General features: G+C 33.4%; 1 protein-coding gene across 7 annotated transcripts in view; it reads left to right on the top strand.

Moving 5' to 3' along the window:
• Positions 1 to 18991, top strand: part of LOC132718772 (uncharacterized) — a 34408-nt gene that overhangs the window by 10010 nt on the left and 5407 nt on the right. For 3 of the 7 annotated variants that reach the window (XM_060702495.1, XM_060702496.1, XM_060702500.1), the window contains 6 exons: positions 9547 to 9621; positions 11093 to 11258; positions 14135 to 14212; positions 16452 to 16631; positions 16817 to 16942; positions 17593 to 17708. In XM_060702495.1, coding sequence (XP_060558478.1) covers positions 9547 to 9621; positions 11093 to 11258; positions 14135 to 14212; positions 16452 to 16631; positions 16817 to 16942; positions 17593 to 17708 — 741 coding nt within the window. Of the gene's footprint in view, positions 1 to 1019; positions 1183 to 4464; positions 4633 to 9546; positions 9622 to 11092; positions 11259 to 14134; positions 14213 to 16451; positions 16632 to 16816; positions 16943 to 17592; positions 17709 to 18991 lie in introns of those variants that run through there. The other 4 variants (XM_060702501.1, XM_060702499.1, XM_060702497.1 and 1 more) reach the window with 4 other exon arrangements.

The following is an 18991-nucleotide window of genomic DNA, read 5'->3' as shown; positions in this document are numbered from 1 at the left end:
GGGGAAAATCAAAAAATTTTGGGCCCGCCCTCCATAGCTTTTTAATACAAAAAGGAAATTTTTATCGGGAAGAAAACCCTTTGCCAAGAATGCAGAATTGTTTTCCTTTCTTATTTTGTCTAAAATTTAAATTTAAAATTTTTACAATTTTTTTGGTGTGAAAACGTAATTGTAATTTGGGGAAATTTTTGTTTCGTTTTGTTTTGATTTTTTATATGCATAATATTATACACAAAATTAATAGCTTATGCTTAGTCTTTTTGTCACTCGTACTTTTTCACAGTGCTCTCAGTCTACTACATAAATGAGCCGTGTCACGACAAAACCAACATAATGGGTTTGTGACCAGCATGGATCCCGACCAGCCTGCGCCTCCGTGCAGTCTGATCAGGGCTAACCAACTCAATTACAAGTAGAGAAACTGAAAGCGAACAGCATGGATCCTGATCAGACTGCGCTGATGCCCAGGATGGTCTGGATCCATGCTGGTCGCAAACCCATTATGTTGGATTTGTCGTGACACGGCTTATTTATAATTTCATCTCAGTTTATATACCTAAGGTTACAGTCTGCTATCCCGGAATTAATCAAAGTTCAGATAAATAAATAACATAAATATATATAATTTAATTCACGTGCACGTTCTTCGTCTTGACATATTTATAAGTTAAAATACAACTACTTCTCTTCTTATATGACACTTAACACACATTTTTGCATTTTTTCTTCTCCAATAAAACTGAAGGAGGGTCTTAGAATTTATTATGTTCAAACACTTTTTTTTTCAATTTTAATGTAGGATTTCTTTTTCTTCAGATTTTTTTGCAATTTTGCCCTACCCAAAATAAACAGCTATGATTTTTATTGACATATTTGGACAACCACGTAACAGTCATTTTAAAAGACGTGGCGACCATTTTATTTACTCTATGACCAATTGTCTTATGTGTGATAAACGTTTTTTTTTTATTACAATACAATTTCATATTGGGTTATTGGCGGGATTCTCTCGGCATTAGATAGATAATGTAGAAACGAAAGCCGAAGTGATCAATATACACACTTACAAGCGAACATTTCACTTTAACCCGGACAGTGTTATTTTATCATTTGAAGTGGACTTTATTATTATAACATCAGAAATATACAAGGATTTCTGTTTAACTCAACAACTTTGATAAAGTAAATATATACATACATATTTATTTTTGCAAATATTTGGATCTAACTTGCAGAAAGGTATTGTTAAATCAGTTTATTAACTTGAAATATAATTATAATATTACAACATATATTTATACATTAATTAATTTTTTTAAGGAAATTCACTTATTTTCTCGGTTATTTTCTATCCTTTATTTAAGAGTGATTTTCTTTAATCAAAATTTAAGTGGAATACTAATTTTAACGGAAATCTATTTGAGTGCTATAGTCTATCAAAATTGCTTTACTTCCACACATTTATTGATTTTGATTTAAAAGCAATTTTTCAAATTTATTTTTCAATTGTTGTCGGGAACAAAAGTTATCGATATATTATACGAAGCAAATTGGCACAGTTCTATTGTGTGATGTGCCAAACCGAGACATATTACAAATATACGTTAAAAATATCATTTATGTCAGGTTTTAATATTTCTAATTGCGGAGACATCACAAATAAGTTTCTTTTTTTATTTTGCGAAAAATATTATATGCTAGGATAAGTGCATGTTTTTGTTCATCTAAGTGTCCCGTTGCATACAAGCTGTCACGTGCAAGCCTTTTGTCATATTACGGACGCAGTACAATTAACATAGATTTTTTGGATAATACAGTATCAAATGCATATACAGTAAAGTCTCGTTATTGAGACCACTTTGGGGTCCTGATACAAGTGGTCTTATCATCGAGTCGGTCTTAATTTGGAGACCCATGCTAATTTTTACCATAATATATGATTTTGAGTAGGAGGTTATCATTAGCGATTGGGATCATTGAAACATAACTGTTTGAGGCGGTCGTAATATCGAATTGCCCGCTATTTAGGGTCGGTCGTAAAAAGCGAGACTTTACTGTAACACATTTACTTCGATTCGTTTTCCTGGTGATGTAAACGGCAGATGTTGTAAATTGTGTACATGTCTCTATTGATACAAACTTGAGTCATGCATGTATTAACATATTGTCACATGTTACTGGAATTCAATTGTCCTGATAACGTGCATCATAATATTAATAACAGCCTTAATACATGCTAATGATATTTTTATAATCTCTGTTTTCTATGGTGGCTGATTTGGTACGCTTTTGTGCGTCTAGTTGGCGCTAGCGACAACACGATAAAGCGCAAAATGGCGCGTTGTCGCGCTGTCGTCTTGTCGTCCTGTCGCTAGCGACAATACGGCAAAGCGCCAAACGGCGCGTTGTCGTCCTGTTTCTGGCGTGGCACGCCAAACGGCGCGTTGTCGTGCGGCGCGATGTCGCCCTGTCGCCCTGACTTATAAGCCATTCCTTTAATTTGAACCGTGCGACAATACTTCACAATAAAGTTAACTTTTTAAAGCAACGCCTCTTAGCAACATTCAATTGTTTCCGAAAAGGTGTTGCCCGCTACGCAGGAGTTGTGCTGTATAATCGCCGTCAATTGTTGGAGTGATATTTCATAGTTTTGATTTAGATGATATGTGTTCATGTAAACTTATCTTACTTCCTTATTATTTAAAGCTATTTTTCCTTATTTCATACAATCAAATAAATCTAAAACTTTGTAAAGTTTTGCCAACGCTATAATAAACACTACTTGATTACGCGTCTAACCAGCAATAGATTGCGTAATACCATTCAAACTATATTCATATTCCGTAATATGTCAAAAGGATTGCACGGGTCAGGTTTTAATGTTTTCCTTGTATGGAACGGAACAAACAAATTTGGAGACCATTGCTAATTTTTACCATAATATATGATTTTGAGTAGGAGGTTATCATTAGCGATTGGGATCATTGAAACATAACTGTTTGAGGCGGTCGTAATATCGAATTGCCCGCTATTTAGGGTCGGTCGTAAAAAGCGAGACTTTACTGTAACACATTTACTTCGATTTGTTTTCATTGTGATAAATACGACAGCTGTTGAAATTTGTGTACATGTAACTATTGATACAAACTTGAGTCATGCATGTATTAACATATTGTCACATGTTACTGGAATTCAATTATCCTTATAACGTGCAACATAATATTGATATCAGCCTTAATACATGCTAATAATATTTTTATAATCTCTGTTTTCTATGGTGGCTGATTTGGTACGCTTTTGTGCGTTTAGTTGGCGCTAGCGACAACACGATAAAGCGCAAAATGTCGCGCTGTCGTCTTGTCGTCCTGTCGCTAGCGACAACAAGGCAAAGCGAGTTGTGCTGTATAATCACCGTCAATTGTAGGTGTGATATTTCATAGTTTGAAGTAGATGATATGTGTTCATGTAAACTTATCTTACTTCCTTATTATTTAAAGCTATTTTCCTTATTTCATACAATCAAGAAAATCTAAAACTTTGTAAAGTTTTGCCAACGCTTTATGGTACTGCATTTTAGTAAAGGTCACGTTAAACTTATATTGTGTGTATACTATTAATAAATCAATAGCTTGCGTGACATATACATGTGCTTTTGTATTTAAAGTGGGAGTAAACTTATTTCAAGAGGGATAAATTTAGCTCCATTGTAATTATGACTGATACCGGAAATTAACTAATTGTTGCACTTTTATGATAAAAAGATTTACTTTAATTGCTCTCTTACAAGAAAATATAAACGCATTCTACAAATTAGACATAATCAAAACGTTTATATAATTGCTAAAATATCATCGAAAAGTATAGTAGTTTAGAACTATCATTTATACCTAGAATTAGAATCTATTTATGAGGGATATCACTATCCTGAATATTAATAGATAACATTTGATATCAAATTTGACCAATCTTTCATCCATATTTATTCTTTTTTTTTAAATATAACGCTTTTATTTTATTCAAATTTGACATAATGATTACGGGTTTTTATAGAAATTTGCCGGTACAAAAATTCTATTTTTTTTTCTCCAACAGCAATCATTATCTATAATTTTAATCAACATTTCTAAATAATCCCCCATTGCCATAATTATGATACACGTTTAATTAATATAAATAATCTAACTAAAAATACACCTTTGTTCGTATTCTTAACCCCTTTGTTATAAAACGCGTCTAATAAGATTAATTATATAATACACACTATTTGATTACGTGTCTAACCAACAATTGGTTGCGTAATACCATTCAAACTACATGTATATTCATATTCCGTAATATGACAAAAGGCTTGCACGGGTCAGGTTCTAACGTTTTCCTTGTATGGAACGGGACACTTAGATGAACAAAAACATGCACCCATCCTAATCTTGCGCATGCGCAGTAAGTGGGGTTAAAGTGACCCCTATACTTCTTATACATCCTAACAAGCGAATACTTTATCATTTGAAGTGGACTTTATTATTATAAAATCAGAAATTTACAAGGATTTCTGTTTAACTCAACAACTTTGATAAAGTTAATATATACATACATATATATATTTGCAAATATTTGGATCTTACTTGCAGTAAGGTATTTTCAAATTAGTTTATTAACTTTAATAAAATAGAATTATAATATTACAACACATATCTTTTATATATTAATTAACTGTTGTAAGGAAATTCACTTATTTTCTCGGATATTTTCTATCCTTTATTTAGGATTGATTTCTTTAATCAAAATTTAAGTGGAATACTAATTTAAACGGAAATCTATTTCAATGCTAGTCTATCAAAACTGCTTTTTCTTCCACACATTTATTGATTTAAAAGCAAATTTTTCAAATTTATTTTTCAATTGTTGTCGAGATCAAAAGTTATCGATTTTATACGAAGCAAATTGGCACAGTTCAATTGTGGGATCATTTAAAAATATCATTTATGAAAGGTTTTTAATATTTCTAATTGCGGAGACATCACAAATAAGTTTCCTTTTTTTATTTTGCGGTAAATATTATATGCTAGTATGGGTGCATGTTTTTGTTCATCTAAGTGTCCCGTTGCATACAAGGAAAACGTTAGAACCTGTCACCTGCAAGCCTTTTGTCATATTACGGATGCAATACAATTAATATAGATTATTTGGATAATACAATATCAAATATATAACACACATTTAGTTGGATTCGTTTTCCTGGTGATGTAAACGGCAGATGTTGTAAATTGTGTACATGTAACTATTGATACAAACTTGAGTCATGCATGTATTAACATATTGTCACATGTTACTTGAATTCAGTTATCCTTAAAACATGCAACATAATATTAATAACAGCCTTAATACATGCTAATGATATTTTTATAATCTCTGTTTTCTATGGTGGCTGATTTGGTACGCTTTTGTGCGTCTAGTTGGCGCTAGCGACAACACGATAAAGCGCCCAACGGCGTGTTGTCGGACTTTCGTCTTCTCGTCCTGTCGCTAGCGACAACACGACAAAGCGCCAAACGGCGCGTTGTCGCCTTGTTGCTGGCGTGGCACGCCAAACAGCGCGTTGTCGCGCTGATGTCTTGTTTCTGGCGTGGCACGCCAAACAGCGCGTTGTCGTGCGGCACGATATTGCCCGGCCTGTCGCTTGACTTATAAGCCATTCCTTCAATTTGAACCGAGCGACAATGTGACATCGCGACAACACGCCGCACGACAACGCGCCGTTAGGAGTGCCGCGCTAGAAACAGGACGACAAGACGACATCGCGCCGTTTGGCGCTTTGTCGCTAGCGCACAAGACGACAGCGCGACATCGCGCCGTTTGGCGCTTTTTCGTGTTGTCGCTAGCACCAACGCGACGCATAAAAGCATACCAAATCAGCCACCATAGTTTTCCCATGCAACCCTGCTCTTTGCTCGGCCTAACGTTCTTAGTGGCACCCGGATGTATGAAATGAACTACAGTAGGAGGTGTCCATTCGTAAGAAAATGACCTTATAGTTGTGACCAAAATTCCAACCCAAAAACGTAGCAACCTTTTAAGAAGTTTAACTATTATGACTTTTTTACAGTGTAACCTCTGTAAAACGACCCCCTCTATAAAACATTAACCTCCTTATAACAGCGGCACCGTATCAACCCCCCAAATCAAAACTTCACAATAAAGTTAACCTTTTTAAAGCAACGCCACTTAGCAACAATCAATTATTTCCGAAAAGGTGTTGCCCGCTAAGCAGGAGTTGTGCTGTATAATCGCCGTAAATTGTAGGAGTGATATTTCATAGTTTGATGTAGATATTATATACGTACATGTAAACTTACTTTGCTCCCTTATTATTAAAAGCTATTTTTCCTTTATTTCATACAATCAAGACAATCTAAAATTTTGTAAAGTTTTGCAAATCCTTTATGCTTCGGCATTTAGTAAAGGTCACGTCAAACTTACATATCAATAGCTTACGTGAGTAACGTGACATATACATGTGCTTTTGTATTAAAAGAGGGGTGAAGTTATTCAAGAGGGACTAATTAAGCTACATTGTAAATATTGAGTAATTTATTAACGCCTTGTTAAAAGTATATACAGATGTATTATATAATCAAATCGTTTTATAATAAAATTGTAAAACTAAAACAAACTAAGTTTCAGGGCCAATTTCATATCTTATATCAAACCTATTGTTGTATTGATATGTATCAAACATGCATTTAAAAATCCCCCCAATTTTCATTTTTTTTTTTTTGAAATTCGCGTTTTAATCAAAATCATTTTTTAAAAGGGGACTTTAAAAAGGGAAAAGGTTTTTCTTTTATGAGGGGACTGGAAATTTTTAAGTTTTTATGTTCTTTTTTGATGTAGGCCCAGTCCAAAAAACTTATGTCAAAATTTCAAACATTCGTCCCTTTTTGCCCAAAATTATTCAATTTAAAATTTCCAAAATTTTGAAAACTTCCGTTTTTTTCACTCAAATGGGCTCAGAATAGAAACATACGAATTTCATTTTTTTTTTATTATTTCTTATTAATTTTTCATATCTTTGTATTTGTCCCGGTGTTCTTGAAAAAATTTCAAATTCTTTTTTGGAACTATCAAAAATTTTTTTGTAAAACCCTTTGATAACAGTTATGACTTGAAAAAAAAAAGGCAAATCTGATTCCCAAAAAAACAAAACAAATGTATTTTTTATTTTTAAAACCAAAAATTGGGGGCTTTTTTTATGAAAAACAAAAGCGCCCATTTTAAGGGAGGGAAAATTTTTTTTTGGGCTACGCCACTGAGTGAGTTATGGGCTTATTGCCTTGTGTTATGGCCTTGCCATTCCGATGACAACCTTTTATCAGCCCGGTATAAATTGATCACTTGAGAATTTTATCAGTTTACACCATAATTTTATAGCTTCTATTATAAGTTATTGTCTTGACCCGAATACCTCTGTCGCCTCTTACATAAAATATTTCTACCAGTTGATAAAGATTAAAGGTTAAAATTGAAAAAGAATTTGACAAGGAAACGAAGATTTCGATGTTCCAATCTTTAATCATTTTTTGACATTTCATATCCCTGCCATCAGTTATCGCTTACGTCTAAAAAAATGTTGATATTTTGTAAATAAAGGGTTTACACATTCACTGACACGTTTTAAGGTGTCTTTTGTCTCAGATAAATTGAAAGTTTTTTGGTGTTTGTTTTGCCATGTTCTCAGTAAAAAAGGAAATGTATCAGAAGGAATCACTTAATTAACCCCATAGATCAAAATAAGAATATCCTACACCTACGCATTATCTATTAATAATACTCACAGCGTCTCTTGTGTGGGATCTATTTTGACATCGTGAAAATGTCACGCCATCTTGAAATGTCACACAAACCGATAAATGTCACGCTTTTGTTAAATTTCACACCCATTGTCTACTTTCCATGTAACCGTTAATTGCATGTGACGGCTTCAAATTGTCACGTTATCTTAGAATGTCACACTTACCGATAAATGTCACGCCTTTGTTAAAATTCACACTCATCCCCAATTTTGTTAGTTAACCGTTAATTTCACGTTGTATATACCAGTGACGACTTAACAATGTCACGCTAACCTCAAAAATGTCACGCTCGCAGTGAAATGTCACGTTTTCCTTTAACATAAAGTGTCACAAACATATCAAACTTGTGAAATCTTCTGTCTTGAAATTATCTGTATGTTACTTTTGAACAAAAAATATTAGGTATGAAATAATTATAAAACAAGACTGAAAAGTCATGACTTAAATGATGTTATTAACAAATCACATAATGGTCATTTCCCCCCAACATGTATAATGTAAATGAATCAGAAAGAAACTGTGAATAAAGATGCAATTTTCATTGTCTGGATCGATACAAATTTAAGCACAGCCAGACATTCGTAAATATACACTAAATTTACAACGTCTTTATAGCAATAGTGAAATAATAATGTCTGCAGCGGCGGGGGGGGGGATTCATTTTGACCAATAATGTCTCGCTTGTCTGGAAATGTATTGATTTGAGACATATTTCGAGGTAAATCTGACCATTGTTGTTTTTTTTTTTGCTAAATAAATGAACGCCAGACGTCATGTTAAGTAGGTACAGTCAAACCCTTGTTAAAGAGCACTTCCGAATTAAGACCATCATGCAAATACAGACCACTCTCTGACAAACGTTCATTGATAAAAAAACCAGTAAACTTTGGATAAAGACCGCTTGTCTATAAAGGCCATGTGCGGTCTTTCTTTTGGAAGGCCTGTATTTGCAGGTTTGACACACACAGACACACACACACACACACACTATGCAACAATATTAGCAAAATTGGTTTCGATTTTTTACAATAACAATATTTTTTATAATACGCGAAAAGATAAAGTGAATCATTCTCACTTTTGGGAAAGAACACTCCTCCTTTACAGAGCTTATTCAAAACACAAGACCGATTCCTGTAAGTTCAAAGTTAAACAACGTGTACTGTATAAAATTTGACAAGACTGATAAAGGTTCTGGATTATACTATCGTTAAGAAAAACTTAATTTTCAGTTGAAAAACAACCTGTGTAGGAAAGTAAGCATCTGAAGACAAACATAAAGACATTGGCCATCATATGTATGAAAGACAGCCCGTTTACACCGGCCATAGTTACTTAAAAGATCACCTGCATGTTCTTTATACACGTAGTATATTTATGTGGAAACCGCATTGTTATATGAACAATCGCTGTATAGACTAATAATACATGTTATATAATCGGTTATATTCCGTTAAAGTTTGCCCCTTGTGACAAACTGCCGTCAATCAATGGTATTTCAGACAATTAATCTGGAAACAGGAAGTTGGAAAATCCCTTATATTGCTAATTGTCGGCCACCTCATCTTTTTAATTCTTGGAATTTCAAAAAAGAAGGTATTAAATGATATCAAACTTATTTTTATTTCAGAAATAGAAATAGATAATAATAATATTATATAGATAGTCTACATGTATCACAATGTCATGTTTTCAGGATATCACGATGGCGGATAAAAAGTTCATAGACGAAATGTTGCAGGCCCATAATGAGTACCGCTCAAGACATCAAGTGAGTGCTTTATTTCTTTATTTGAGTTATTAACTTGATTTTTTTATTTTATCTATTCATTTATAAACAAAAACTCACGGCCTTCACTGAAGTTTAAAAGCCTAAAAACACAACATTTGAATTTCTTACATAAATGAGCTGGGTGACTTTAAACAGAAATATATTTTTATATTTTATCTTTTCGTATAGAAACGCTTTTCATTTTGGGTATTTTTTTACAATTTGAATAATTATTCTGGAAAAACGAAGTGCGTGAATGATCTGAAATTTTGCATACGGATAAGTGGTCTAAACCTACATCAAATGATACAATTATCTGGAAAAAAATATTTTCAGCCCCATCAAGTCAAAAAAAAAAATCTCAGTGGAGTCCCTTTAAGTTGAGTGAGATGGAACACCTTACCAAAAACCGTATTCCGGTACATACCGGGCAAGACACTTGAATGATTAAGTCTCGGCCCGGTGAATTTTCGTAGTAATTAAGTCACATTTGAGGCTAAATTCTCGATTCCACTGTTTTGATGAATAATATACTGTCTCCAACTTTAAACATCAACGCTATCTAAGTCAAATGAGGCCCGAAATATTATATGTTAGCCATCTTCTTTTTTTCAGAAATTTTCAATCTGTTTAAACTCTGTTTAAATTTACCACTTTGAAAACTCCTGACTGCTGAAGAATAGTACATCCGCCAACAAATGAGTTCCTGGAAAATACACACACACAAAAAAAACTTTTAAAGTCACCCTAAAACACACAAAAACTAAACACATGCAATTAATACACTGTAATTATGATTATGACCAATCAGACTTGTGAGAACTTAAATTGGGCCACTTCAAAAATTAAAAGAACTACTTTCAAGTTACTTACTTTCCGTACCGGGGTGAGACCTTAAATATTAAAATATCGCATTTTCAACCAACGGAATGAACTATAAAACGCCAATTTATACATGTATACAATTATAGATGAAAAATGTAAGAATCGGCGAAACAAAGCGATATTTTCCTACTTTAATTGTGATAATCGTTTCTACAAGCGTCTAAGTATAGGTATTGATCCAAAACTTTAATGAGAAAAAGTTCTCATTGGTAAACTTGTGTTATTGCCTCTATCTTTATAGATGATAATTCTATTGTAACCGCCCCTTTTTTAAGTCAGCAAGGGCACCTCACATGGCTTGAATGTTTGAAAGTCCAAAATAGATTACACCTAATTTGTTGCCAAAAGAAGGGAAAATATATATAATGACATGGTAAAAAAATTGAGCCCATATTTTATCCAAATTTAATATCTTCTGTTACTGGACTTGTTTTCAAGTGTTTATCATGCAATTTTGCACCATCGTAATTACTTTGAAAAGGAATGTGTACATTTTGTGAGACATTTTTACCTATGATAGCAATATTCATATTGCTATTTTACTCCAATTGAAAACTCATTTTAAATAAATATATTTTCCCACCAGGCGTCGCCTTTAAAGCACGCGAAGGATTTGTCGGAGTTTGCGCAGAAATGGGCCAATCATCTTGTAGCTACCAACAGCTTTCAGCACAGTAGTTGTGACCACAAAGGGGAAAGACTGGGGGAGAATATTGCCATGAAATGGTCTTCCCAACCCGACGCCTACACCGGTATGTTTATCTTCTTTTTGACGTTTAAAGTATTTTTAACGCCGTAAATCATGTAATAGAGCTATTTTTCTAGCTTAAATGGTGAAGAAAGACCTCAGGTAACCGTCCGTTGGGAAAAAAAAAACAGTTTTAGTAACATATTACATATTCCATGTAGAAAACGCACTGATTGGTTGATGATTGATTGATTGATTGATTGATTGATTGATTGATTGATTGAGCAATTAACTTCTGACAAGGCTTTACGCAAAGTGCTTATACATTGTATTTTAACTTTTGATTAACGTTTTACCTGTTTTGACATTCTATATATTTCATAAATTACTAAATGACATATTAGGACATATTACATGTAATTTGCAGTGCATACTACATGTTGAACGCATTGCGAGTTACATGTAAATTTCTGTACAGCTTACATGTAAAAATGAGGACAAATGACATGGAAAATACGCATATATTACATTTAAAGCAGCATACCTCCAGATTCATGACATTCTTGAAAATTTTGAAAATGTATTTAAAAGCATAATATTGTGAAGTAACCGAAAGGAAACAATTAACACATTTTCAATGGCATTTGCAACCCTTAAAACGCCTTTAAAATCCAAATAAAATGTATTATACATAATGTATTATTATAGACGTTGAAATATGATTTTTTTCAAAACTGCTTATATTAGGTTTTTTTTATATATATGATCAGTACATGTGCTGGGATTGACAAATATACATTTTATTTGGATTTTAAAGGCGTTTTAAGCTCCATACCCCAAGTGTCTGTGGATTACTGGATAGGTAGTCAGGAAAACCGGTTAGGTGGACAATGCGATGAGATATGTCCAAAAATGTGTAACAATCTCGGCGTAATATCCAACAAAACAAACATGTAAAACATGATCAAAGCACTTCGTGTAAAAACGTATGAAAAGCAATGCCTGTGTCCGCATTCATAGCACGTGTTACATGTAAAATACGCTGAGATGAGCGCATGTTACAACGTTTTACATTATTCATGTAAAAACACAATTGAAAGTAAATGCCTAACATGTCGAAAACAGTACAAACTATATGTAAAAGCATTTTACATGTAAAAGCACTGAATATAACATGTAAACAAAGCGTCACAAATGAGTCAGACACTGTCCGTGAATCAGCTACATACATGTATATAGAAGCTGTAATACGCTGTAAAGGGAGAAAATTCAAAATAAAGTAAAGTATAATTAAATTTCACCACAACCAGTTTATTTTTAGAACACATTGTCATACTTCATAAATCGTCACACTTCAATTATATCTACCGAAATTAATAAAAAAAAATACATTCCTACTTAGTTAAATGATTCAAATGTACGTAAAAACTGATGTTTCATACACGACGCGAAATGTGTGTCACGCAAAACATATTTCACCATAAACCACTGAATTTATGTCCTCCTTTCTTATTACCCTATATACTACTGTTGTTTAAGTGTAATGCTTCCTGTTATTATTTTTTGGGAAGAACATACATGTGTATATAACCTGTTGTGAAACAAAATAATTGGAAAATAAATTTGTAAAATTATGAAGAAAACTAGCTTAAACTTCAATATTCGTCCCAGAAAAGGTAAATCAATCTTTTTTATGAATGCTACATACTAAATACCAGAACCTTACTAAAATGTGTTTTAAGGCTATAAAAATGTTGCTTTCGTGAACGATCGGATGTGAATGGGTGTTGAGAGGAAAGAGAAGTAAATATAAAGTCACAAATGTTATTGTAAACGATGTATTTTTTTCTGATAAATTAAGATTTATCTTTAAGATCTAGATCTACAGAATTATTGAGTTTACATTTTATTCAATTCGTTCATGTAGTAATTTCCTGTAAGCATATGCCTTTCGTTTTCTAAACTGCCGTAAAGGTTGTGTGTGTCGAAATAAAGTAAATCGAAAACTTATTAAGCTTTCCTTTTCACATAAGATATTGCTAGCATATCATTGTCTATGATTCCAATCTGGCTACACATAATTCCCTCCTGCAGGTAGTCAATTCTACACCATCTTAATATTGAAATTCGTCCTCGAATTTCTATAATGAATATGAACTGACTCGAAGCTAAACACCATCTCCGATTCCCAAGTTGGCGCTAAATATGACAAGTTGCCTGGCTGTGACTCGAACCCGAGACCGTCGGAAAATCGTTCCGAGAGTTACCCGGACTCTCACATTTTCTTACAAACAATTTATTAGTATACAGGTTCTATACAGTGACATCGATGTAAAATTAAGGTTACTATATTGGACGGCATTCTGTTTTTATGATCTTTTCACATACACAAGTTCAAGTCTGTATTATGATATTGTATTTTGTATGATGACATATACCTGCAATTGACCGGTGTCTGTTGTTTCAGTGCAGTGAGTTTTTTTTCAATTTACAAAAAAAACTGTGGCTTTATGAAGAGGAAAATATAGCGCGATAAATCAGAAAAGGGGAAAGTCAAATTCCAACAAACGAGAATGGAATTTATCCACACATTTTTATAAAAGTTTCAATTTCATTTAAATTTAACATGCGTGGTACATAGCACAGGTTATCTATAGGGACAGCTGTCTGTCTTCCAGCCGATATAAATCAGCTGCTATTAAGTAGGGCATTTTAAGGGAAAATATATGCATTTTTGGGGAAAGATTTGTCTATTTTGGGCTAAGGCAAATACAGGAAAAAATCACTGGTTTGTAAATGAAGTAAATAAAAGTACCTATACATGAATCATATATTTAATCTCTATTATACACTGAATGTATGAATGCTTTTTTGTTTAAAATATGTGTATGCTAAAAAGCTCTTTACTGAAGTTAAATTTTGAACTTTTGTTCGTTTTAGGACAAGAAGCCACCGACCAATGGTATAGTGAGGTGAAGCAACACACGTTCGGAGGTGAACCAAGTTCACTAAGTACAGGTACAACACGGCATTGAGATATTTATTACTGTCCCTCGTTTTCTTCCATAGTTCTAAACACAGCTTGTTCGTAATTGCAAATATTCATAGACTCTTACGCTTTTGTAAATTTGATTTTTTGCCCGATTTTTAATAACACTTGAGGCAACAAAAAACACAAGAAAATACGGTTATTGTTTTCTACGAGTCGCTACTTTGGACTGGCAATTTAAATACAAACAACATTTTCTGAGTGCCTAGCCTGATTAGAATACCACTATATCCAAACTCATTTTTATTCTGAAAAACCCTTAAATTTTCCATAAATATTTAAATCACCCCAATGTTTGTCATAGCCCCAACGGAGGGCCCGCATTTTCCACCTTTTTTGGGGTTCATTCTTCACGCATGTTTTTTTATCGAATAAGGAAGAACTTTTTAAGGAGGACGGATAAACAAGGCGAAAAATCTTACTTTGGGCAAACTTATTTTACAACCTTTCTCGGAGTGACATATAAGAAAACACTGCTGTGACCCCATGAGCCCCACAATGGTTCCAAAACAGACACCTTTACTAGAAGGACACCCGCTCCCCCTTTTTATATAGATTTATATGGGCCGTCAAGTAACGTTTGGTGATGAATAATAAAGAGTTAATTATTAATTTTAATCATACATTTGCCATCTTTATCATTGTAGAGTGGCAAACTGACACAAATATAACAGTTTTAGATTTGTGTCTGTGGAGTGTGGACAATATGTTACAGTCTTTGTTTTCTTTATTCTACATCGATTTTTTGTCTATATCTGTCGGCCGGTAACAGCTGTCTTAAAGCAGCACGCCTCCAGATTTCTGCTAATTTTTATAAAAAAAATGAAAATGTATTAAAAGAGTAAAATATTGTAAATTGAACAAAGAAAATACTATCTACATTGTAAACGGCACTTGTAACCAATGTAAATTACCAAAAAAATAGCTCAAAATATGAAAAATAGACCTTACTGCGTTAGTAACGCAGTAGAAATATGGTGATAAATACTGCAATATCAGTCATAAATCGTACATAGTAATTGTAAGTGTGTACTTAAGTGTGTACTTTAGTTTTGGATTTTTTTTCACTTTTCTTAAACTAATAGTACATTATTCTCAAATTTGAAGTTCTTGAAATATTTTGGCTCGTCTGGAGGCATGCAGCTTTAACGCTTAATGATCTTTTCTATTCACTAATGATGCCCAAAAGATTTGAATTTCTTACAAAGATCAGCTGGGTCATTTAAAACAGAACAATATGCAAAAGATTATTAAGAAATAAACCTAGAAATAAATAGGAAAAACGTATTATACATGTATGTGCTATTTTTAGTCCGATTTGAGTGAACGCTTTTCAACTTGGGAGATGCGGTTGGGGGGTTGCATTTTTCACAATTAAATTGTTTTAAAGAAAAAAAGAGAGGGCGAATGATCTGAAATTTTGCACACAAATTATTGGTCTTGACTACACATTCTCGATATCTCGTAAAATTATTGTAAATCCAGTCATGTCAAAAACCTCAGTTGAGTCCCTTTAAGGGAAACTCGTCTTCAGATTATATTAGTCGTTCTGTGAGCACTTTAATAACAGGATATGACCAATGATGGTTATTAGATGAAATCACAAGTGTTACAACTTTAAAGATACGTCACGGACATTTGCGATAAATTTATAAATTATCTGTACAGCGAGACAGGTTTCAATGGGATTGTATTAAAGACATCATTAACACAAAAAATCAAGATGTCTTATTTGAACAGTACCTTAAAATACAATGTACAACATTTTTTATGGTCTCACATGCCAATAAAAATCTCCATAAATCTTAGATTATTGTACAAAATATATATAATAATAACAAATGTTTGAAAATAGTAACTGTATGTACATGTAAATAACTATAACAAAACTGCCAATATAACATGGGTCAATATCTCTCGTTACATATTATGAATTAAGGTGTGTGTTTTTGTAACATGTAACAATACATCAATAGATATTAAAATATTAATCAAACTTAAATAATATGCGCTTAAATTTAAATTATGAAAAGCTTTCTTAAGATGTGTTTAATTCGACACATTGTACACTGCACATATTAACCTGAATTTCAATAAAGTCGTGCAATTTTACGCTATTTCCAGAGTAGCGGAAGAAGTATTTTGCGCATGCGCGTTCTGCGCACGGAGAAGTGCCGGTTTTTAAATGGATTAAATTATTTTTTGCAGGTCATTTTACGCAGGTTGTATGGAAAGGAAGCAAGGAATTTGGAGTGGGCAAAGCCGTGGCAAAAGATGGTAAAACAATTGTTGTAGCCAGCTACAGACCGGCTGGTAACATGATGGGCAAATTTGGAGAAAATGTCCTCCCGCCAAAAGATGGCAAAATCATACTTCCGGTGCAGAAAGGTTAGGACTAGGCTTTTTGAATGTTATTTTCTTTAGTTGAATATAGATATAATAAGCGATAGTAAAATCATTATAAGATACCGAGAAAGGGTAAATATCAATTTTAGAATATTTAAAGCATACTTTTCTAATATACATACTTTCTATCGTAAGCAATATCTAAAGCAATATCTTCATATTTTTAGATTCTAGTGGCTCGAGCCCATTTTCAAGTCGGTTTGAGGAAGGAAGGCGTGGTTTTGGAGATATGGGTGGGGCCACAGGAGGCGGTAGAGAAACAAAAACCACAAAAACAAGAACAATTACAGAAGGTACGGGGAGAGACTAGCCGGTCTTGTCATATATATATAACTTAAACAGGGTTTCGGTAGTAGCGGAATCCTGAATGCCATTTTCACTAGTATCGACTAAATATTGCCAATTACAAAGCCAAATCCCCGCGATTTGAAAAAAATTTGACCCTTCAGTTAAAAATCCTAGAGGTTAAATCAGGCCTTTTGGAAATTTGAAGGGCCGTGTCAAACGGGCACCCTATTATATATAAAACAGATATGGAATACACATTGTCTAATTAATGAAAGTTTTTAAATAGCAACACAACATCAATGAAAGCACCAACACCCCAACAACAACATTAACAATAACAAAAATAATTCAAAAAGTGTTTTTTTTTATCTTAAAAAACCGCAAAAGAACAGAATTCATATCTTCTTTATTACCATAGATGTAACCTGGAAGAACAGATATGATAACCCGATTATAAATATTTCATATATGTAAAAGTTAACTATATCTACAAACATCTTGTAATGACCATGGCCAAGTATGGGTCATGATACCATGGTCTTATATTGTTGTTGTTGTTGTGGTCGGATAAACCATGGTTTATCGCAGCAATTCATTATTTTAGACGTTTGAATGTAACTCAAAAAGTTTTGAATTTAATTTATTTGTAAATTAGGCGGGGTGACAAAAACAATTGTTGAGGAAACCATCATTAAAGCAGACGGCTCCAAAGTGACCACGACAAGGGAGACAACCACATCCGGAAGTTCCTCCTCCGATCCATTTGGCAAGGTACGAATCTGTACATAATGTATATAACTTCCCATGTACTTATATATCGGTACTAGCTCGATGTATAATATATGTAGCACGTGCATGGTGGTCCTTCTTTTAATATAAACACTTAAATATGACGTCACTGCAAATATGAAGTCATGTAACTCTTGGTAACATTTTGCTAGGGTTACGTCCCTTTATATTTCCTGAATTTTCGTTAGGTATGAACTGACAATGTCCGAAAATTTATTTGATCAGTCAAAATCCTTTCAAACTTTAGTCGTAGGCAGATCTTGACATATTAGTAAACACACGGTTACATGACATTTATATAATAATGTCAAAATTATGTGGCAGCGTTTAAACAGCAATTGCTTTCTCAAGTTTGTCTATTTACATTTATTCAGCGCCAATAAAGAAAACTTCAATTTGCACCAGGCATTTGTTACCCCGTAACTATCCCTGGACGGGTTCGGGTGAATACCGGAGGAAATAAGTTGTGTGATACTGTCTTGTTGTTTTCGCGCTAAAAGAGCGAACAACAGTGCCTTAATTTTACCTTTTTAAATTTTAAACCGCCTTGCGGAGAAAGTCACGACGATTTTAATGCCGTGTCCTCACGTACATGGCCGGGCTTAATTAACTAGGGCTTAATTCTCCATCACAGACGTTCGGCACATTTGTCTTACCAATAATGAATACATTATAATAAAATAATATCCCCTTGATAATCATGAACAAAATTACTATCAAGCACCCGTTTACTATATATAAAGATTAAGATTCTATGAAAATTTGACCATTATTGGCAAGACAAATGTGCCTAATGCCTGTGTTATCCATAAGTGGGATCCGGAGTAAATACGTAATTTTGGCTGATATGAATATTGTAATTCTAATTATGTATGTTTTTCCCACACTTTCCAGAGACTTATTTACATACAGATATAGGTTTGTGCACTGTCTAATAATTTATTTCTCCTAAACTCTTTTAGGACAAGTAATGTGTGAAAATAATGATTCTGATAACTCTGTATCTTAAAAAAAAGACAAAAAAAAACCTTCTTATCTTTATGAATATTCATGTGCACGTATATAATAATATAGAATTATCAATATATCATACGAATAAAGGTACTGCACATTTTCAATTGTAACTAATGCCTTACCCCAGAGGAAGCGTGGGGGTAAAGGATGGAAAATGACCGGAGTTTAATTTTTATTCTGCTCTACCAGGTCAATACGGTGGTTCTGGGATACGTTCTGGCCGCAGTACCGAGGCTTTTCTTACGTGGGAA

The sequence above is a fragment of the Ruditapes philippinarum genome, unplaced genomic scaffold, assembly GCF_026571515.1.
Source record: "Ruditapes philippinarum isolate M1 unplaced genomic scaffold, ASM2657151v2 ctg4186_1_1_1_1, whole genome shotgun sequence".
Classification (NCBI taxonomy): domain Eukaryota; kingdom Metazoa; phylum Mollusca; class Bivalvia; order Venerida; family Veneridae; genus Ruditapes; species Ruditapes philippinarum.
Note: the sequence above shows the minus strand (reverse complement) of the source record. Positions and strands in the feature narration are given on the sequence as shown.